This window comes from Falco rusticolus, chromosome 4 (genome assembly GCF_015220075.1).
Source record: "Falco rusticolus isolate bFalRus1 chromosome 4, bFalRus1.pri, whole genome shotgun sequence".
Lineage (NCBI taxonomy): Eukaryota > Metazoa > Chordata > Aves > Falconiformes > Falconidae > Falco > Falco rusticolus.
In genome coordinates, this window is record NC_051190.1 from 59,135,561 (window position 1) to 59,158,630 (window position 23,070).

The 23,070-nt window shown below is 41.1% G+C and overlaps 1 protein-coding gene across 2 annotated transcripts in view; it reads left to right on the plus strand.

Annotated features, from left to right (window-relative positions):
- DPP6 (dipeptidyl peptidase like 6) overlaps positions 1 to 23,070 on the plus strand; it is a 422,788-nt gene that overhangs the window by 299,276 nt on the left and 100,442 nt on the right. For both annotated transcript variants that reach the window (XM_037385816.1, XM_037385817.1), the window contains exon 7: positions 13,403 to 13,484. In XM_037385816.1, coding sequence (XP_037241713.1) covers positions 13,403 to 13,484 — 82 coding nt within the window. The remainder of the gene's footprint in view (positions 1 to 13,402; positions 13,485 to 23,070) is intronic.

The following is a 23,070-nucleotide window of genomic DNA, read 5'->3' on the forward strand; positions in this document are numbered from 1 at the left end:
ATTTATGTGGGCAGTAAAGGATCTCACTTGCGGTCTGTGCCTTCATATGCCACACTTACAGAGGTATTGCAAACCATATTGCACAGTAGCAATTGCATTGATGTTTTGGGTAGTCACAGGGCGTGTGCATGGTGGAAAGGGTGGCACATTACTATTTCCCTGGAATGTGGGCATTTATTGTTCGTTTGGAGTTCTGCATGTATTTTAGGGTGGTGCATTGAGAGAGAGGACAGGTGTAGCAGTTGAACATGATGTAACAGGTGATGAAATACTTCAACTGAAAGTGCAGCCTCTGTTGAATGAAGGACTAAAAATCTCTTCATCACATATTTCATATTTAGGACAGGAACATTGGTGTGATGGATATGTGTGGATGAAGATTCTTGAGGGCAGACCAAGCACACTGACACAGCACAAGGTTCAGTTCAGTTTGATATTCCAGGTCCTTTGGTGATGACGAATTTGCAACTCAAAGGCAGCATCCTTGCCTTCCACATGAGTGACAAAAGTTCTTGGCACTGAGCAACAGCTCCTTTGCCATTTGTAAAAACTGTTTTCCTGCATTAGTCATCTTCTGCAAGTAGGCACCAGCTTTCCACCCCGTCAGTGTGTGCCAGTGGTGCCTCAGCATACTTCCAAACCAGCAGCCAAGGCAGTGGCTGCTGGTGAACAAACTCATTCCCCTCTGCAATATCCCTCCTGCTCATTAAACACTCCTGGAAACAGGCTGTGACAGTGTGGCTTTCCTGGTGCCCTTCCTACCCTGTTCCTCATCTCAGCTATGATCTGCCTCATCAGGAAGGCCAGACAGTACAGACTTTGTACCCACTCATGCCCCTGCTAACCCCTGCTGAGACTAACTAGTAAGTAAGCGAATTAATCTAATCTGTGGCATCACTTTTTAAATAATGTGACGTTAATCTGCCAGCATAAATTGCTTTTTAAAGGGAAATTTCTAATTATTTTCACTGTGTTCTGCAGACTTCCCAGGTTCAGGCTTTGTTTGAAGTCAAAAGGGGCTTGTACCAGCATTTTCCAAGTTTCATTCTGAGCTCTCCATAAGTTTGACAAGCCAATTTGGCCATGTCCTTAACACAAACGTTTGAAAATGTTATTTTATACAGGGTGCAGGACTGCAACGCTTTTCCCTGAAGCTGTTGTGGAAGTAAACTCCCCGCATGAGGAGCAGCAGCACAGTTTGGCTCTCTACAGGGCAACTAATACATGCCAATGACACAGACTCCAAGCATCTAGTCTAAAAATTTAAATAAACCCAAGGTAGGAGAAAGAGTGAATATCTCTGCAGGGGTACTTACTGCACAGATTTCATTTCTCCTCCGTTTTTTTCTTACTTCAGCCTTCTGACTGCCTCTTGCTGAACTTGGGGTAGAAACCCCCTACCGTGCTTGCCACGTTTGCCTTCCGTTTTCAACAGCCCATAGTTTCCAGTTTTCACCGGGGGAGCCGGCTGAGGCCCGCAGTTCCCATTTTCCTGTGCTGAGGGGTGCAGGGGGGTCATGTTCGGCTCAGCGTTGCTGCCGGTCACCCCGCGTGTCCCTCCAACTGCGCGCCCAACCCAGCCGCTGGCGCCGGCTGCCACCTGGTGGAACCAGCCCCTGCGCTGGCTGCCCGTGGGCTCTGCCACCACATCGCCCCATCGGCTCTCCTCCGGTAACTGCTTACAGCTGTCTCCATAAGAAATATTTTTGCAAAGCTCCTCTCAGACCGCCCCCCCCCCCGCCCAAGTTTTGCACTTGCCGCATTGTAACTGCCAGCCAGTTGTAATTTATCGGTGCTGCGAGAGCATCTGCAGGTCTAGAAGCCGAACAGGATGCTCTCGTGCAAGGTACTGGGAGAATGTGGGACACAAATATCATATGCAGTTATTTCCTAGCATTATTTGTTCCTTATTTTGGAAAATAAAAATTTAGCAATACGATGTAGGCAACAGCCAACTTATGAAATCCAGTTACTGGAAATTGTTTTATTCTTTCGTGGGATTTAATAATGTTGCTCCTGCTGAGTCCAGTATGGATGAGCGTAGTCATTTGCATCCTTCACTGAAAGAAGGGAAGAAGCTTAGTTTGTTTAGGGTTTTTATGGGCAGGCTCTGACTGGCCAGAGCATTTCTCTGACCTTCTTGCAGGATTTCCCTCACCAGTGTTAAAGCCATTTCACACCCGTGCGTGCTGCTGGACCACTGGTTTGATCTAGGTCCTAAGCAAGAGCTAATTTTAGATTAACAGCTGAGGGGGTACCTCTATGCTTTAAGGTTTTGCTGTGGCCAGCAGAAATCTTATACTTTTTTACACTTCTCTGTGGTGTTTGCATACCCCAAAATAAAACATCCGTTTCCTCAGACCTCATAGTGTTCATCCAGTTCTGCATGAACTGTTTCCCTCTGAGCACAGCTCAGTGGCAGGGGTTAGTGCTGACCCCCCGGTGTGAGCTGTTAGCACATCCAGCTGGGGCACGTCAGTGGGAGCTTCCAGGCACGCTTATAGGGATCAGAGAGAAAATCAGTTATTCCCACTCCTCATTGGTTTTGTGTATGGGAAGGAAGGAGTTACTTCACAAGTTACTTCTAAGTGGCATCCATGTTTCTTCCCAAATTTTTATGGTGTAGTGAGAGGAAAGTGGTAAGTAGATCAGAGGAGCAGTCACAGAGCTGAGCCGTCTGCATTGCTGAGGACCTGTAAAATCCTGCAGGCATCGCCCACACTGAACTCCCAGTAACCCCAAGAGAAGTCCTATGAGTGGAATGAGTGCAGAATCCACACTGGAGACCCACAATAGCGATAACAGGAGGAGGAGCTGTGCCCATGCTTCACTCAAGTAGATTTTTAAAGTCATGTCTGTAGATCTGTCTGCAGTGCTGTCACTAATGTGCCTGTCTCCTCCTTTTATGCAAGCTACTGGATGGAAAGAGGTTAAAGTTATTTAAAGAAAACTTAATCAGATTTGTGCATACCCTATTGTAGAATATTTTGAAAGACAACAAGGTTTTCCTTGCACATGCTCCCATTTCCATGTTCACAGTAAGAGGAATACATGTTTCATTATTTAAAATCATGTTTTAAAAACTTCAGGGAACTGGATCTGCTCCAGACATCTGTCTGTTTGACCAAGACCATTCTATTTTATCTTATTTTGCCTGTTATGCCCCTTCTCTGTAGCATTAAAGAGACTTCCCGTGCCTCAGTGTCCCCACCTGCAGAGCAAGGGGAGAAATATTGCTTACCCAACAGAGGGGATAAGCGATAATTACTGTAGAGTGCTGCACAATTTCACTCTTTAACATTAATAAGCTTCTACTAGAGCCCACATTTTAGAGGAAAAAGTATTGTAATTAATAGTCTGTTCTCAGCTAATTACATTTTACTTAGAGGAACTTAATATTTTCACCCAACAATGATATATAGAGGTTGAAACAAGCCCTTATAAAAAGGTATGTGAAACCAAAGAACAATGTGAAGTTTGTTAAATAAGTAGAAAAACATATTCTGCAGTTTGTAAAGAATCTGCCGTTGCTAGTTCTTCTCTTTCCTCCCTCTTTAAGGATAGTTATTCCATAGTTTTTATCGTCTTTTTGAGAGAGCTTGTAGAGTTAATTAAGGCACCTTTGCTGCATAGTGTGGTGTAGCCCTTGGAACAGGTAAACTTGATAGCTTGATTGTGAAGCCTGACCTTAAATCCTCTGAAGTGGATAGGAATATTTCAGTTGAGTTTACTGGCATTTGGCTCAACCCTGATGGAGCTGTTGAGCTTCTTGCTTTTTATAATGATCTGAATTAAATATTCTGTAAATCACTGGAACAGTGGTTAAGTCACATACTGGCTTATTGCTTGCGAATACATTTTGTACCTCTTTAAAAAAGAAAGAGCCAGCATTTTATTAAGCAAAGCCATTATTTGAGCATCACTCACTTCCAGGCAGTGGCAGGCTGAAAGCAGCTCAGCCTTGGAAGGCAGTTCAGGCAGGACTCAGCTGTGCTGGTGGGAGGAAATCCACTTCAGCAGCTTAGCACCATATCATTTCCCCGGGGGGATTTGCCATTTGCTCGCCCATGTTGGTCACTCCATAGCATTTTTTATATGAAAAGTTCCTTTCCTGTGTAGGCAAAGCAATTCTTACCAAATGCTTCTCTCTTCCAGAATCAGCTGTGATGTGGGTGGACACCTTAGAAACCATGTATAGCGATAATAATGAGTAGTCCCCTGATGGGAGGATTTGATATTAAGGGTTACAGTAACGACTGCTGAGACTGAAAAAAAAAATCCTGGGTAATTAATAGCTAGATGCAGATGTTAGCAGTTTAGCAGAGAAAAGCCCAGCAACCACCTCCTTATGTTACAGAAAAGGTCAATAGCTTATGGCTCATCAGGGGGAAAAAAACAGAAAGACAAAAGGTTTGAAGCAAACTCTCCCATAGTGTTTGTCTGAGGCAGTACCCCCTGAAATGGAGGCAGGGCACCTATTAAATTCTGTTCTTGAATAAAATATGCTTTGCTGGTGAGAAACTTCTCTGGATTTGGAAATGGCTGCGTGTGTCAGTGCGAATGAACCTCCTCTGGTCCTCAGGCTGCAGTCAGCCCCAAACCGTAGACACTGCTGCAGGGTACACACACATCCCCACACTGACCACCACCAAAACTTTGCACGTTGGCATGGGTTTTCCTACTTATTCATTCTCAACAGGGTTGAGTTAGTACATAGAGTTTTGACAGAAAAGGGAAATAAAGGTGGAGGAAAGAGAATGTGTAAAATGATGGTGCATAGCGCTGAATAGGCAATTAACCACAGCCTGTACAGTTGCTGTTCCCATGCATTGCTTTCCTAGAAATAAAATTGTTCTGTATGTGGGGATTTCATACTATGTAGGGATGTTCATAGTGGGGATGGGGAAATTTTTGTTTGTATTTTTTTCCTAATATTCAAGATTCAGTGGGGTTTTCCACCAAAACAGGAATAAGAAACATGCATCTCCCAGGGGGCTGGTTTTGCCCCATCACTACATTGCTACATCCTGCAGCCTGGACCTTGATTATTTGCTGCTGTGGTTGGGTGATAAGCTCTTTCAGCCTACTTCAACTACTGCATTGTTGTTTGATTACACAGCAAAAAGAGTGTGTACTGCATGTTACAAAACACAGATTCATTTTTTTGTGAGCACTGAAAAAAAAAAAAAAAGCTAGTTTTGAGGGCCTGAACCTGCAAGATTATGGGCATTTCCTTGCTGTTGTGGGGTTTAATGGGGCCTGGGCTGAGGTTATATAGTGAGGGCTGTAAAGGAACCTGTGCCCAGTTGCTGAGGGCTATATAGTGACGGGTGCCCCACCTCTGAGGTATGTGTAGCTGTCTGTGCCATAACACTTGTGTGCCTCAGCAATGTCCTGGGGTTCCCTTTCGTCCTTGCTACCTGCTTCTGTGACCACTTCATAGGTAGACACTAACCAAATGTAATAGGCTGAAAATGTCTTGTAACCCAAAAATAGGCATCCTGCCTCCCTGGAGAGCTCAGAACATACAGGGAAGAAGGGAATGGGAAACATAAGGAAATGCAAAAAAGGACCTTTGGGTGGAGAAAGGATGCTACAGCCAGGGCTTTCGTTGGTGCAGTAACCACTGAGAAAGTCTCTATGGCAAAAGTGAGATAACTCCAGGCTGATAGCCCAGGCCGTGTTACACCAGCCCTAACGTCTCTTCATCCCTTACCCTAACCCTCTGTTTATTGAATGCTCCACTGCAAATTTAAGAACAGGAATAGAAAAGGTTGTTTTCCCATGTCATGCATGAGAAGGAGGTAGAGGAGTGAAAGGACCATCCAGATGCAGAGTTGTGATGGCAAAAGTTACGCCCCATTTCAAATGCAAGCATTTCCTCTTGTGTGTATACTTGAGGTTTATACATCTCTGTTATGGGGCAGAGACGTAGGACTAGAGCGGTACTTTAGTCCTTTAGATAAGGAGAGTATTTTAGAATCCACTTTTAAACTGTATCTGAAATCAGGCTAATTGTGTTGTTCCTTAAAAGTGATCATATCACTGTTGATAAGAAATGGAAATAATGGCTCTGTTAAGTGTATGCCTTGTTGATTTTAACTAATGAGGACACGGTCTATGTGGGGACAGGCTGTTTAGAAGAGTACTATGTTTCGATATTTGTGAGAACCTATGCACAAACCTCCAGGAACTCATCCTGTTGACATGAGAAAAAACAGGATTTGCTCAAAGACTCTTAGTTTTCAAAGATACAGAGAATACTGAGTCATTCTGATTTTGTCTAAAACCCAGTAGCACAAACCTTTAGATCAGTTTAGAGCACAAGCCCAAGAATCAATCTCTTGCCCCAATTAAAAGTGTGACCTAGCATCCAGTGAAGTCAGACTGTAACTAGGTACTTCTGCTGGCTCTGGTAGCAGGAGATCACAGCTGTATCTCATTTTAGGTACTAATAATCCCATATTGCTCTCTGCAGGCATCACATCATGGTGCTATATTGTTATTAGGGCTTAGAAGTCAGACAAGGTCAGCTGGATGGAAATGTTAAGGTTTCATCACAAACATCCTTTCCTGGAGACTGGCAGAGTTGCTCTGAAGAACCATGTACATTCATCCCAGAATCATCATTGTTGAGCTATTACTAGTGCATTTTTAAACATCTTGGTGCTTACTGAGTTGCTTTTTTCAACCTGTATTTTTTTGCCTGTATTTTGGATAACTGATCCTTGGCTAGCTGTAATCCTGACTAGCCTTCTTGATAGCATTCAAATATTTAGTTTCTCGTTTTTCCCTTCCTCTGTTGTGGATAAGTAGACTTGAAGTCCTGATAAATGCATTACCTTAGCTCATGCCTTGAGTAGCTCTGAGATCAGAGTTGGCTGAGAAACCTCGACAGAGTAAGGAGAAAATTACATGAGTAAGAGAAAATTACTTTTAAGTTGTTGTGTTTATCACCTGAGTGCTATCACCTCTCATTGTCTGTTTAGGAGACAAAATATGACTCCAGGAACAAAAGTTCTTTTAAAAAAATGCAGTAAAAATTCATTCTGTCATCCACGATTTAGAGGGGTCACATGAGAAACGTGATAATGTCATCACTTAAAAAGTAATGCTGCTGGTATCTAAGGACCATTTCCAGTGTTTGCTTACTCAGGGAAACCTAGAGATTTTGATCAATGGCTTGCAGTCCTCCAGCCTGCATTACCAGGACTCCTAGCCATGTCCTAGTCTCCAATGCGTTTTTAAATAAGTTTTTGCAGACCTTCACCAGAAAGGCAAGCCTGTGCCATCATTTTACATGATACCCAATGGACGTCGGTGGCTTCTTTTCTGACAAGTGATTGATTTTAAAGTGGTATTAGTATTGTGCAAGATTTTGCAGCCCCACTGCCAGCTCTTACATTGATGGATGCTTTACAGACACAGACTATAATCAAAACCACCTCTGAGCTCATGTTGTTGGCTTGAATCTGACTGGATTGCCAAATTAGGGTCAAATGTTTTAGATTCCCTCGCTTTTTGCCTTTTATGCTCTAAATCCATAGAATTCATTCATCTTGGACAAAATGGTTGGTGAGTTCAGTTGTTTTCAAGGGCAGCTGAATGATCTGATGTGTATCTGTGGTTGAAATTAATAAGTTCAAATTACTTCCATTACCTCCTTCTACTTTTGTTCACTGAAAAGTGCTGTCAGGAAAATATGTGTATGCGTGTGCATTAAAAATTTTATAGCGGACAAGCTTAGATGAATGGAAAAGCCTTCCCCATCCATTTAAGCACTTCCAGTAGGATTCTTTTAGTTGCATCTTCCAACAGTCTGATTTCTTGACTATCTGTTCTGGCAAGTCTTTGATCCCCATTGGTATTATATTTTATTCTATCTCACTGGGAGTCTCTGCAGAGCTGTGTCTCTCCTGGGAAGGAATTTTCTTAATGGCACCTGTCTCCTTTTCTCCTTGGTGAATACTTAAGTAAACAAGTCATTTAATCATTTAAGAATGCATTTTTGCTTCTCAAGAAATGGCATTCCTGCTTCTTGGAAATCTTTCTCTCTTTCTCCAATTCCTTATCTATGATTCTTTGTACATTTCTGAACACGTGTTTTACATGCTTTTATTTCATTTTTCAAATTTTCTTCAGTGTGCTTTTTTTTTCAACATGCATCAAAAACTTTTAGATATTATTTCCAGTTCTTTATAACCCTTCCAGTTTCTTCTCTACTTGGTAAGTTTGTATCTCTTTCTTTATTTTCTTTTTTCTAAGGAAGAAGAAATTGTCTAAGCTGCTGTCTGATTTTATGCTATTAGATGTAGACATGAAGACACCGAGTTCTGGTGCTGAGGCAGATAATTTAGACAGATACTTTTTATAGTTAACCATGAAAAATGCTTAAAGTACTGTGAGCTGATGTGCTTAGGGCTGTTGTCTTTCAAAATATTCAGTGCTGGCTTGATGCAAATAACAAAAAGGGATATTTCTGCCTTCCCCACACTTTTTTTTTTTATAACTGTCTTTATTTCTCCAGCTTCTTTGCATATACTATGGAAATCTTAATATACTTTTTTATATTTTCCAAAATTATGGCATAGTTAAGCAAGGAGGTTTGAAGTTTTCCTTAAAAACTGACTCCAGCTTATATGCATAGTTTGGGTTATTTGTTTGGAGAATGGGCATGTCAGCAGCCCTTGGTGCAAACTACTGTATGTTTGCTCACATTGGCAGCACGTGCAAATAATTTCCATACAAAACCTGTTGTTCTGTATTTGAAATTAAAATTAAAAGTTATTAAAACAGACCCTAAAAGAACAGCATATATCATACCACAGACTTCAACTGCTTGTTCAGCTTCAGAATTTTTCAGTCTGGCATTGCAAAATATTTTTCTTGAAGTAAAAGGAAGCTGTCCCTCAATTACAGTGGAAAATTTCTATTGTTTTTTTAAGTTGCTTTTGAAGAACTTAATATAGAACAGTTTGTCATGTTTGTGCTCAGGGGGAGACTCAGTGCCGTGAAGTCCCTGAGGGAAATTGGTCTTCTTAGAACAGCAGAAAATGTCAGAAGAGGGAACACAGATGTAAAATTTTCAGGAAAAATAAAAAAAAAGAAACAGTTTCTTTAAAATAGTTCCTCATTAATCATAGTGTCTTTTTAAGGTCAAAACCAGGCAACCTGATATGATTGGTAAGATTTTTTTATTGTTCCGATCTAAATTACAAGCAAAAATGATTTGGCAGACAGCATGCTAATTGTAGTCAGAAATTTTCCTTATTCAGAAATTTTAAGGGAAGACATTTTGGCAGAAAGCTTCATTTAAATGAGCAAATGTAACAGTTTACTACTTCAGTAATTTTTTTTGAACATTTTGCTGAAATCATGCCTGTGTCTGAAGCAATTTGTCAGCCTCTGGTCCAGACAACGTCGTCTTAACACAGGAGAGTTTATACAGCACCTGCTCCATCTTCTGTCTGGCATAAAACAACATTATTATTCCCTTCTTTCCTGGGCTTTAAAAATCAATCATTTTAAGAGAGGAAAGAAATAACACAACCCTTTAACAAGGTCCTGCCGTTTCTTTGGCTGGAAATGAAGATTAAGGTTCTTTTCTGTAAGGAAATAGTGAAGATGGTGAGAGGATGTGGTGAATCTGGTTCTTCATGCAAACCAGTAACAGGAGATGCCCAGGCTGCCTTCCGAACAGCCCGTTTGCAAGCCAGCATCCAGCACAAATGAGCTCACAAGGGGAAGGCTCAGATCCAAACAAGCCCTAATTATGAGGGTCTGTGAGGAGCACTGGCTCTTTGGAGAGGCTGAGATGACCCATGATATTGATTGATTCAATAAAAAAAAATACAGGGGAATTCTAAGCAGGCTGTTTTGAAGGAGAAGGAAGGATGTAGCTGTTGAGGACTATAGCTTATCAGCAATAACATACCTCCCAGAAGGAGCTGACTGGCGTGAGATCCCGTTTATGCAGCACTTGGAAACTGGACGAGTGCTCCCGCGGAATAGGTGTGCATTTGCTCTGAGTCCCTTAAGGGATTTTTACCAAGGAGAGTTAAAGGTCCAGAATAGTATGAGATAATTGGAAATGTGTGTGATAGCTGCTCTCCAAATAGTTTTTCAGTTTGTGGATCACTGGGAGCCTTCAGGGGGAGAGCAGTAGAGGGTTATGGCCATCCTGCCTAGAGCAGCTGTGTAGAAAACTCCTCCTCCTCTCTCTATAGGTGATATAATGGGTTTGTAAAGGGGTTGCTTGGATCTGCCAGGGAGGGAGTCCACACATACTCCGCCACAGACCATGCACCCAATGTAGCCCGAGTAAGTGTGTAGGAATCTGGTCTTTCATGGTAAGGTTCACAAGTAGGTGAACTCTCTTTTCATGCCACTGTCAGGCTTGCTGACAGCCTGGTCTCCCCTGGCTACTGCTAACAGATCCCATCTCCAGATCATTCCTGCAGTTTCTCTGAAGCCTGCTGGATCAAGCCTGGCAAGGAGGGATGTCTTCTCAGTCCCCTTGTGCATCAGGCTGAAGTTTCCTGCAGGTGAGGGAGTGAATGCTGCTACTCTAAGGAAGAGGATTCTCTTCAGAAGAGATGAGGAACAAGCCAAAATCTACCAGGAGGAGAATGTCCATCTCTCAGGAGTGTTTAGAGGGGAGAAAGTAGGATCTTAGACTGCTTTCTTAGCCTGTGGTAGAAAATAGCTCCCAGCACAAGGATGGCTGCCTGGCTACACCTGCCTCCATTGGGCTGCATCACAACCTGGACGTGCATTCTGTTATGTGATGAATATCGGGGCAGTTTATGATAACTAGGTTTGTAAATCAGGCACCTCCAGACAATGTGCAATTCCATCAGTCAGCCTTTCTACCCGCATTATTTATCAAAAGGTTTCAAGGCAAACAACAAGATTTTGCTACAAAAGAAGTTTTCCAGCCATTCTGAACAACTTAAGAAGGAATTCAGGAGATGCAATTCTGTTTTTCGTCAGCCCTACCAGAGAAAGGAAGATGACTTTGCTTTTTTGTCTGCAGCAGAGCTCTTTGCTGGTAGATCGAATGCAGTGCTATTCCTTCTGCCTTATTAGCTACCAAAGCTGGTTTATGCAGCATTTCTCATCGTGTTAGAGTTTTCCTCTTCTAAAAGATGATACAGTGAGCAGAACTGACAGGACTTGTCTGGGCTCTGCTCTGAATTATTGGCTGTAATTGGTATGTCTGTCCCTTAGCTCCGCCTGTGTTATCTGAAGCATTACAGGTTTAAATTCTTCTAATTTGTATAATCTGTTTATTTAAGGATTCTATTTCCCCCTCTGCTTGTAATGTCTTGCTCCTTTTCTCACCACACCATGGGTAAAATAACCCAAGAACTAGATAGTTCATTTGACAGTGAAGTACTTTTTTTTTTTTTTTTTCCCTCTTCCCTTCCCATAAGAGGTTTTGATTTAATTCACTATTTTTCTCTCTTCCTTCTGCACTCAGAGGTTACTCTCTGTTAAGATAATAAAGACAGCCAACCAAAGAGATTGAGTCTTAACGGGAACAGCTGACTTGAAACTTAAGTAGCTGATTTATACAATCTTGGAAAGATCCAGAAGAAGTTGTATGTCTATTCTTACTGGAATAGGAATTCTGTGCCTGCTATTAGTAGGAGTTCAGTAAGTTCAGTATAAGAGTTATGTGTTCTCTTATCCATGCCTTACAAAAATGACTTTAGGCTACTCACAAAGAAATCTTCTGGTTAAAAACCATGAGGAGAAAAGATTTAATTTTACTCCACCAGCAGCAGTTGCCTATAGAGCCAAAAGCTATCTGGGCACCCTGCAGTATGCTCAGACTTGAAGGGTCAGCGGCTCAACAAACCGCTCTTGCCCTCCATGTTCCTACTGGATCGCATCTGCATCAAACCTCTCATTTTGAGCACTTTAATTTTAATCGGCTCCACAAACCTCTTCCCAGGGGCCTTGCAGACATTACAGATTATGGTTTGTAACCACTGATAGAAACACCTTCTAGCTGGAGAGCAGAAGTTGCTGTTCCAACGGCAAGAGTTATGGAAGGGGAAGACTGTAGGCATCAGTGTCCTCATCTGGGATCTGTCCTGATTCTAGCTGGCCTTTGGACAGGAAAAGCTAGGGGGTTTCACATTGGAAAGACTGCACAAAATTGATTTCTAAACATTCCTCTTGCTGCTATCTTTGAACTTGCTACAAGAGCTCCAGCGCAGCAAGAACGTGCAGCCAAGGGAATTCTTGCCTGAAAGGGCAGAGCCGGAGTGTAACTGTGGAACAGCCCCAGGTCACAAAACAAGCAATAAAGAGAATTCAGTTAGTGTCTGATTATCCCATTCAATTCTGTTCATTTTGAAAATATGGTCTGGAAAACATTTCCTTTAGTGAAGGAATGAACTCTGTAGAAGAAGAGAAGAGAAGGCCTTTTGCTTGAAGGCTGGGCAGGCTTTGGCTCTGTCTTCAAGTGATGTTGGCCCCAAATTGCCTTGTTATTCCTATCTCTAGACCAATGATGATAATACCCTTACTTTTTAAAGCAGTTTGAGATATGCTAATGAGATATGCATACTGTATACAGGCTTTATTAGTGTTCTTGTTTGCAGAATATTACTATACACAGAGTTGTAGCAATGTGACTTCAGCATATGTAATGTAATTACTTGTGCTGAGAATAAATACAGTCAAGGCAATGCTGCCTGTGCTGTGATAAAATGACATTATGCTGCTCTGACATTTACCAAAAAGCCTCCTTTTTCTATATTGCATTTGCTACATCTCACTGATGTTCTGCTACAAAATGAAGGTAATGGATGAAAGAGCAAGAAAAGCATTTTGATTTTCTTTTCTTAAAAAAAAAAAAAAAAAAAAAGAGATATTTGGTATTAATAGCAGCTTTTCCCTTCCAAGCCAGGCTGCACATCAGTTATACAGTTGCTAAACTTTTCTGACGTCATGTTCAAAGGAAAATTATTAGGCAGAAAAGCCACAGGGTAAAGAAGATGAAATTATATTTTTCTTGTGGCAGTATGATTCAAATATATAATTGTTTATCCTTTGTGGACATCGTCACTGTTGATAAATACAATTACTTTGTTTGTCATCCCTTGACTAATTCTTAAGGCTTAGGCAAGTCAGCAGTGGAACTAATGTGTTTAACTTCATATTAATAAGAAACAGAAATTTTCAGTTAAATACTTGATCCTACCAATGCTTGCTAGTGTTATAGTGCTTACCTTACGGTAAAAAAAATCTACTGAAATCTGACACTAAATGATAGATGATTCCAGCTGAAAGACGCCTTATGAGGTCATGGTGGATTTCCAAAGCAGGTGTGCAGCAGCTTAAATAAGGACATTTCTGAAGCTGAAATCTTATTTTTCTCTTTTTGCAGGGATCCCCAGAATTTGTATCCCCCTGAGGTCAGCAATGCAAAGCTTCAGTATGCTGGTTGGGGTCCAAAAGGGCAACAGCTGGTAAGAGAAAGAACAAGTGTGCAAATTAATTTAGAGACCATGCTGCTATTGTTTGGAAGTAAAGAAAGAATAATTCTTTGTTGACTAGTTTCTTGAAACCTGTGGGGTAGCTGCTAGCATCTTTATGGGGATTGTTTTATCATGTAATTTATTTATAAAATTCCCATGTATATATTTACTGCAAAGTAATCGTGTCTAAAAACACAGAGGAGGAACACTCTGGAAGCTCTTTGAGAGGATGCACCTGCTTCTCCCAATGCTGGACACAGGACAGATGATAGACATGATAGTATGATTTAGTTAGCATGTCATTGCTTCACAAGGGCATCTTCAGACTTGCAAACTTGGCACTAGGGATATGTTAATATTAGCAGCCCTGTTTGGAGAACACATCTTTCTAGAACAGAGTTGCTCTGAATTTGACCTGTAGTTGTTTGCAAAAGTAGGAGCGTATTCTGGGAAGTTTCCAGAGCTGGCTTTTAACAAAAACAGTTTCATTGTGTTTCCTGGAGCCTTTCATACTGCAACAGTCCTGAAATCTCAAGTGTTTTGTCCCTCAACCATTGCCATCTTGGATTTGCCCATTTTTAGAGCACGTTATTTCCTGGCCAGATCCCCTGGCTTCATTTCCTTGTGCAAATCCAGTATTAAGGTTTTACGTATTCCAAACGCTCTCTTTGTACTGTAACCAGAAAAGAAAAAGTGGCAACTTCTTTTTTGATATTGAATTTTCATACCAAGAAATGAGCTTTGAAAGCTAATTATCCAAGAAAATCTGGCATGTGTGTCCTGTCCCTAGTCCTCTCTCGGGGATTTTTTGTCTGTGTCCTTAACTAGATTGTATCCAAATTTTGTAATTTAAAAAAATAGCAATAGGAGACAGTATAATTGCCAGTCTGCAAATCAGGTTGGAGGAAACAGAACAGATATAGGCACAGGAAAGTCTCTCCTCTGCTCCATCAGGAAAATCATGTTTGTGAGAGTTATCGACCTCAAATCTGATAGGAATGGAGATGCAGCAGCCCCTTAGCTCTATGCAAAATAACTTCTGAGGAGCTTATTTTTTTCACTGCACACTGTACATGCCTCACCTTCATCCTCTAACATGTGCCATTTCAAATTCCTTGGTTTCCTGCCCAACAGATCCCTGCTGAGCAATGTGTGCCGATTCTCAGAGATTGGGGTCTGATGAGGACCAAACGCTTTCTTTTCTATTCATTGGTGCAGACACATGTGATCTCATCACCAGGCTTCCGCCCAACTGATAATAATGTACAATCAGTTGATAACACGTTATGTTCAAAACTAGAGACTACCTTTAGGACATGGCAAAGAAAACAAAAACAGACCAGCAATTTTTTATTCACTGTTCACTAGCTCTTTCTATTTTAGGTATAACAAACTGAGCTTCATAATGTATAATAAAAGATACATCTGCTAGTTGAAAGCCAATATTAAGTTGCATTAGTGATTTTCTCCATTTCACAAGTGAATCTTCCTTTCTTTAATACAGTTTTGCTTTAATATAGAACTTGCATGCCTTCAGCGCCTTGAGTCACAGCATGTTATTGATTCACATTCCTGTTAGTTTTACCAAGCTGACTGGGTGTACTTAAATTCCACCTTGAAAAGAAAATCTAATTTTTTTCAAGCCAAAGTCAAGATGATCAATTTACTCCCTCCATTGTCTTCTCTACCAAAGGAACATAACTATACAGAAAGGAAAAATATTAATACCTAAATGGACAATTTATATACACAACAGGACAGTATATACAGTCCAGGAGAAGAAAAGTCTTCTTTACTCCCAGCTTTATCCTTTAATGCTGAAGTATTTAATACCACTTTCCACCAATTTTTATTAAAAAATATATAGTGAAAACTTAATTCCCTAAGAATTTCCCAAGACATCAAGCTCATTACTTGTCCCTTCTTGGGATGCATGGCAGGTAATTTTTAAAGTACTTTCAGATATTGCTGTTACTGTTGAATTCCATATGAATCTTAGAAATACCTTGCAACAGTGGATTTGTTCTGTATGTTTCTTTTTTCCTTACAATTATGTCAATCTGTTGGCCTGTAATTCAGCTGTATTCTCTGTTCTTGCGTTTGGAATCAGAGTAGGTGAGGAAAACCTTACTGGTAGTTTAAGCATTACCTTGCATACCTCTAACATAAGTCCCTTTTTTCTCTTTTCCTTGCCACTTACTTACCTTAAAATAAAATTATAGCTGTACTTTTTGAAATAAGCAGGCTTTTACATGTATCGATATCATCTATTTATAGGTAGTGATCAACAGAGAATTGCCAGAGAAAAAAGAAGCTTTTTTTAAAAAAAAAAATCTACAAGCATTATAAATGAGGTAGAGAAAATACACAATGATCAGTGTTCTGTATTTCAGGACTAATTGAGTTACTCAGAACATAATTGCCAGTGAAATTTATGTCTCCTTCTGTGAGGACAACATCAAGTGCAAAGACAGAGAAAAAATAAAGTCTATTTAAACGTGATAGTGTGAAGGTGTTTGCTAAATGTAGGCTGGGTTGTGTTGCAGGAGAAGGAGGGAAAAAGAGTCAAGTGGGATGGAAAGGAGTAACGCGCTTGGAACTACGTGTCAGCTCCCCTGGTTCTAGGTGGTTACAGGGCCGAGTATTTGAGGGGGGTCCCCCACCTGTGCTAAGGTACCCCAGCCTGTGCCAGCTCCAGTGCTGCTCACGGCAGCAACCCTCTGTGCACAGCCAGCAACCCGTGCTGTGTCTCCCACAAAAGGTGGGAGCAAAGGGTGCGTGGGGTTTGCATCACCTTGAAGATACCCCAAATTTCAGGAAATGAAAAGCTTTCTCCTTGAAATCTCCCAGTTTATTCTTCTTTGACAACACAAGGGAGAGGCCGGGCAGGAGAGTGGGAGGGTTTGGGTCTGAAATTTTTTATTCCCTTTGTAGCTTCTATTTCATCCTTCCTAGGGGAACTTTTGGTTGCTGTGTCTGACCTCTTTCTCCCTTGCATGTTGAATCATTCAGAAAAGAAACAAATCTGAAACAGAAGCAGCCTGAATGATCTGCATTCTTTGTGATTAAAAATAAACAGTGGAACTTTCCCAGGAGCAATTTTCTATTTATCTTGTTTTCTTTTGTCCTTACTCATTAAATTACATGCCAAGTTTTAGATGATGAACTCCTCAGAGCATGGTTCTTGACTTCTTACTAGCCTGCAGAATGCCACACATGCCAGCAGAGCTGTATAAATGATGGCAGATATTGGATCTGAGAAAATCTATGTAAGAAGATCAGAATGCAAAAAACCCATTGCTTCTGGCACCTCGGAAGAATGCTTCAGCCTTTCTCAGATGTCAGCCAGCCTTACCAAATAAAGTCTTCCAAAGCTGTTAGAAGAATGGGGCCCTTTCAATAGAAAGAGAGCCCCGAACTTCAGTGCAAGAGGGAACACATTCCCTACGTGCGACTGTTATTAGAGCTCATCCCTCTCTTGTGTCCCCCAACACAAGCCACCATTTATGCCGTTGTGTAATGAGTGGAAAACGCTGTTGGATTGGAATAGCAGTATGACGGGTGTAAATGACTATGCAGATGTCTATGAAAAAAATCCGTCCTTTCCACAGTGCACCCAACAGCCCAAAGTCCTCCTTAGTATTCAATGGCACCAGCCCACCAGCCTTCAGCATGGTGCTTGGTGGTTTTCAGTGAATAGGCTCTATTATCCTCAGTTTGTGTGATACTTTTGAGCAATATGAGGATGTTGAAGACACAATAGGTCTGCAAAAAAGTGTTAGGCTTTACCTTTGCCCTGTTCGGTGTGTGCTTATCTTTGTAAAGATCTTCATTCCTTAGATTTCCTCTCTTTTTCTGATCTTACCATTTATGACGCAACAGCTACCCACTTTTGGAGTTTCAGTTCTGCCACGAAAAAGCTTCTGTTAATTGATCTTATTGGAATATTTTACCAGTTTCGTCACCATTACATCTTTTAGAGTGAGGTTCTGCCCACGTGCAGAGGGCTTATGTGAAGTTTCTGTGGTACATTTGCCTTAGTGCTATCTATGCAAAGGTTAATAGTTACTATGACCTTGAACTCAGTTTTCATAAAACGTGTGGCTGACAGGCTTGTACAACCCTAATTATTAAAAACAAAACAAAACAAAAAAATTACAGTGTAAAGAGATTCCCTTTTCTGGTTTGCTTGGCAGCATGGCTGAAGTCAGGGAGTGCTTTGGGAGCAAGAGACTGTCTAGTACATATCTGTAGCTGAAGAGCTCAAGGAATCAAAGCACCCTAAAGGTTTCAGGAGGCTTTTGTCTAAATTATCCCAAAATGAGCCCATTCAGGTTCAAAATATTTGCTTTAAGAACAAGCTAGGTATATACATGCGCCCTGTTGTCAACAGGAAGGAGCAAGCAGCAGGACTGCTCTGATGGGCAGGGAATAAATATTGTTGACATTTATGTGTTGACAGCAGTAAAGTACAGTTTGCAGGAGTTGTTAAACTCCGATTTCAAAACCACAAGAACTTCTGCTGTGCTGCTACTTCCCTTTTTTAAAAACAGAATCTGTAACGGCCCTGACAGATACTAATGGTAGCAGTGACATATCAGATGCTGGGAGAAGCAGTTCTGCGCAACTATAGAGGCAGCAGTTATATTTAAAAAAAAATATTTCTCTCATAGATCCTAGTATTTATTCTTCAGCAAAGAGAAACATTTTTTTGAGGTTCTCCTGGCCAGCCAGTCTTTTAATGTTCCACTGGTTTTTTTAAGTACCAAAAGCATACAGGAAAAGGATTACAGTTGTTGGGAGTTCTGTGTGCCCTGCCACTGGCTGCAGCCCCACAGAACGGCCAAAACGGGATTCTCCTGCATTCATAGTCAATAAACCTTTCCCAGTGTCAACTCTTCTGGAGCAGCAGCTAACTCTCATTCTTGTAGATTATGCAGCGATCAAGTGTATAATTGGTTGTAAAGTAACAGAAGTTATATTTCACAGCAGGTGCAGAAGTTGCATTAAGAAATCTTTATTTCAGTGAAAGGCAAATGCCAGGAAAAAAAGGAGGAGCAAGTCTTTCAGCCCCTACAATGTTAGGGTTTTGGAGGTACCCTCAAACAGTGAATGCTAATGCTTGTAAACAGCTTATTGTCACACATATTTCTTTTGAAAAGTGCAATACAGTTAAGAGAAATACTGAATTTCCTTCATATATAAAACATTTGCATGATAGATCCTGCTGCACAGGGCCAGAACCTATACATCTCATTTGTTGTTATCAAGTTTTTTTAACACTGCAGCACAGTGTCTTGCCAACTAGAATATCTAGATTTAAAAAAGCTGGTTAAGTGATGACACCTGGAACTAAACTGGAGTGACTCCTCTAATTAGCAGTTTTTTCCGTGCTTGAATTTGTGCCTGTCATGCCAGCTTAGTTCCAGGCAGAAGGGCTCCACAGATATGAAGTGAGGAGGACTATTTTCGCAGGAGGTACTGAATCATCTGCTGTTGTTCCTAATTCAGCAGGGCTTTTGAACTGCTGGGTGTATAATTGCTGTAGGTCTATCTGTCTCCACCATTATTTCATAGATTTTTACATCATTATTTTCAAGCTGCTGTTCTCTCTTTTTCTTTTTGCAACGACTTTGAAATCAATATTTAGCTGTGGTCTGCTGTACGTAATTATTCTGGCTTGGTTATCTTGTGAGCTGCAAGGAAGAAAAGCCTCCCCCTGCTCCAAAGTCTATATAAGCCCTATTTAAGCATGGTGAGGGATATTCAGACAGCTTTTTACACGATCCCTGCATTCTGGGAAAACAAGAGTTTCACAATAATAATGTACTGTCTCCCCCTCATCTCTGTTTCCAGTTGCAGAATATATTATTTTTTTTAATTGAAACTCCAGTAAGATACATTACATGTACACTGAACACTTGGACAGTTACTCTGGTCAGGCAATTCCCCTTCCCCTTTCCCCACATTTTCTTCAAAGAAATTCACTGGAAAAGTGCTGGTTTTGTTTTTTTCTTTTGATTCTTTGCTCTTTGGTTGCAGTGGCAATAGTGTCCTATTTTTATTTTTGCACATTCTTGACATTTCCTTTGGCATCAGTAAGCTTGATGTGTTTGGTCCTTGTTCACCAAAGGGAAGCTTTGGCACGGTCGATGTTATGAGCATTGCTGAGAACAGTCGTGTCTCTTCCCATCTCAGTATTCTTGGTACTACATATTCATCAGTGGCAAAAGAGCAAGATGTCCAAGATAATTGAAGATACTGCAATAAATGTTACTGAAAGAAGAGATAGGTTATTTTATTGTAAATAAGATGTTTCTCTCTTTGTGGGTGTGAAATATTGCAGAGGAAAAAATGAAATTGATTATTTGCTGTAGAGGTCTTACCAATAAATTAGAAAAACATTTCTACTCTCATATCCAAATGTGAGACGCAGGATGATGTAGCATTTAGTGCACCACCCCTGGAGGTGAGACACTGCCACAGGCTTCCTCTGTGACTTCATATATGTCGCTTCATTTTCTGGTTAAGCTACAGCATGAAGATGACAATATATTCCTACCTTACAGCAGACTTACAGAATTAATATATTAAATGTTGTGGACATTCACACTCTGCATTAAAGAAACTGAGTGTGTACCTACAGGAAATGCACGTATTGATGGACTTGCTAGCTTACAGCAATTCACCAGCTTGTTCCACTATAGGGCAAATAACTGAATTATCTTTCTTTATACGTTACCACATTTTGTTACATGCAACTGCAATTGCGTAAAGTGCAAGATTCCTAACAGTGCAGCACTTTAGCATAGGGTCATTTCCACTGAAAGTAATTCCCTCCTTTACAGAGATCTAAAATGTTGATATTCCTTTAATTTCAGTTGTGCTTTATGGATATTGAACATGTATCCTTTGTTAAGGGCATTTTTCATTTCCGAGTTGAAATGCCTAGAAGTACCTCCTTTAGGTCTGTGCATAAGGGTTTCTGGCATCTTACAAAACTGTGGTTGGTAGATGATGTCGACTGAAATCAGTGCTTATGAAAAGTGTTGTTCTTGGAAAGCTGCTGTTTTCTCCTGTGAAAATAGTTCCCTTTCACTTTAGATAGCAACAGTCATTGGTGAGAATAAGTGAGAGTGAGAGATGGTAGGATGCTAGAAGCAAGACCAAGCAGTGCCACCTAAGGGATATGGAGTGGCTCACCTTCGATTGTGGCAGTGGTCTCTCCTTCCTCAGAAACTGCCATTCATCAGAGCCACGAGAAGGCTTCAGGAACAGCTCTCTTAGCTCTGCTCTTCAGCTGATGTAATAGAAATTATCAGCATCTATTCCTAAACATTGTATTAAAGAGGAATATTACACCTACTAGCTCGCTGTCCAAGGTCAGATGTGTACCTGGAGGAACCCTGAATCCCAGTTACCAGTTTCATTATGCTGACAAGTGATCTCTGTGTTCTCGTTAGCCTGATATTCATTCTCTAACACAATAAAATATTTAAAATTAAGTACTGTATCATCTCACATTAAATAATCTAATTTATAGTGATGCCCTACATAACCATCAGCAATATTAGGTTACAGAATACAAGATAATCCATCAAGCAGAACTTAAAAGCAGAATCAGAGTTCCATACTAAATGGTACATTTACTGATATATTCTTTAAAATAACCCCAATTAGAATCCAGGGCAAGAAGCAGACATGGTTCTCTTTGTTGAGGTGAAATAAACGCTTTTCTTCCCTGAAGAATAGAAAATAGGACGGCATATTTTTCTTGAAAAGTACATTTTTAAATTTCCAGAATCATGATAACTGCTTATTTGGCTGGACTCTGCCACATTCTAGGTGTGATTAGAATCTGTGTTGTGGACTAGCCTGTTCACAGAATACAAATGGAAAAGCACAGCGTTTGTAATGAAGCAGTGTCAAAAATGTAGAGAAGTTTGTAGAAACCTGGGGAGAATATTAATGCACTTAAGAACTTAAGCTGGGAGAAGCAAGACAAAAACATCTCTTCTGTGCCCAATTTGAAAGGAAAAAAACTTTGGGGATGTGTCTCCAGATCATAGAATTCAGTCATTACTCCTCTAGTCAATTACGTGGGACTTTATCTCGAGTTTCGGTTTTGCCAATTTTGGATTGTCTCTGAAGACCTTAGAAAGCACAGGGTCTTACAAACTTTTCGGCTTTCCAAAGGGAGCCTTAACATTTCTTGGAGAATAGGTCTCCAGACTTTACTGAATATTGTAGACACACCACAAATGTGGTTTAGTATGAATGATAATCTTGGAAAAACCTTAACTATTCCTAACAAGGGATTGCAATATATAGGCTTTATAGAAGATGCTTAATAAATAATATTACTTGTAGCAGATCTGGATTTTCCCTAGACTTTCCTTTGCTGCTGAACGTACCTGTAGCAGCCATTCTTACTGCCCTTCACGTCCCTCACTGAATTCAGCTCCAGACAAGCTTTGGTTTTCCTAACTCCATCCATGCACAACCAGACAACGCCTCTGTATTCCTCCCAGGTCACCTGTCCCTACCGCTACCTCTTGTATACTCCTTGGTTACATTTGAGTTGTGTCAGGAGCAATGTACTTATCCACACAGGCCTCCTGCCTCCTTTGCTTGCTAGCATACACATCAGAGTGGACCATTCTCAGGCTTGGAGGTGATACTTGAAAATCCAACAGCCTTGCCGGACCTCTTTTCTCTCCAGGGCTGTATTCCATGGGATTCCTCCAAGCAAGTCCCTGAACTGGCCAGACTCTGCTCTTCTGAAGGCCAGGGCTTAAAGGCTTTTGCAATGATATTTCCTGTCATGATCCTGAACTGGACTCTGGCAGATTATAGGTGTGATTAGAATCTGTACATGTTATGGACGAGCCTGCTCACAGAATACAACCACCTCATGGTGTGTGCAACTGAGGCTGCCCCCAGCTTTCACCTTCCCCTGCTGTTTGTCCTTGTTTGAAAGCGTGAGGTCCAGCAGAGCATCTCCCTTCACCAGCACCTTGATCACCTTTGTCAGGACGTTGTCATCAATGCCTTCCACACACCTCCTGCGTTGTTGTGCCCAGGTTGTAGTCCCTCTAGCAGATAACAGTTAAGGGTCCCCATGGGGATCAGGGCTTTGAATGTGGGGGTTCTTCCAGTTATATGTAGGAGGCCTCATTTACTTCTCCCTGACTGGTCAGTTGGTAGCAGATGTGCACGACAACATCACCCACACTGGTCTGTTGGCAAATCTCGACCTATAAGCTATTGTCTGGCTCTTCATGCATCTCCAGGTACAGCTCTGTGCATCTCTGCTGCTCTCTCACGTCAAGGGAAACTCGCTCTCCTCAGCATCCTGGCCTGTCCTTCCTAAAGAGCCTGTATCCATCCATCACAGCACTACAGTCGTGTGAGCTGTCCCACCACAGCTCCATGATCCTATTGAGATTTTAGCTCTACAAATGTACAGAAACCTTAATTCCTCCTGTTTATTCCCCATGCTGCATGCATTAGTGTATAGGCACAGAGAGGCACCCAGCTGTGATGGTTTCCCAGGAAAAGTATGAAAAATCTGCTC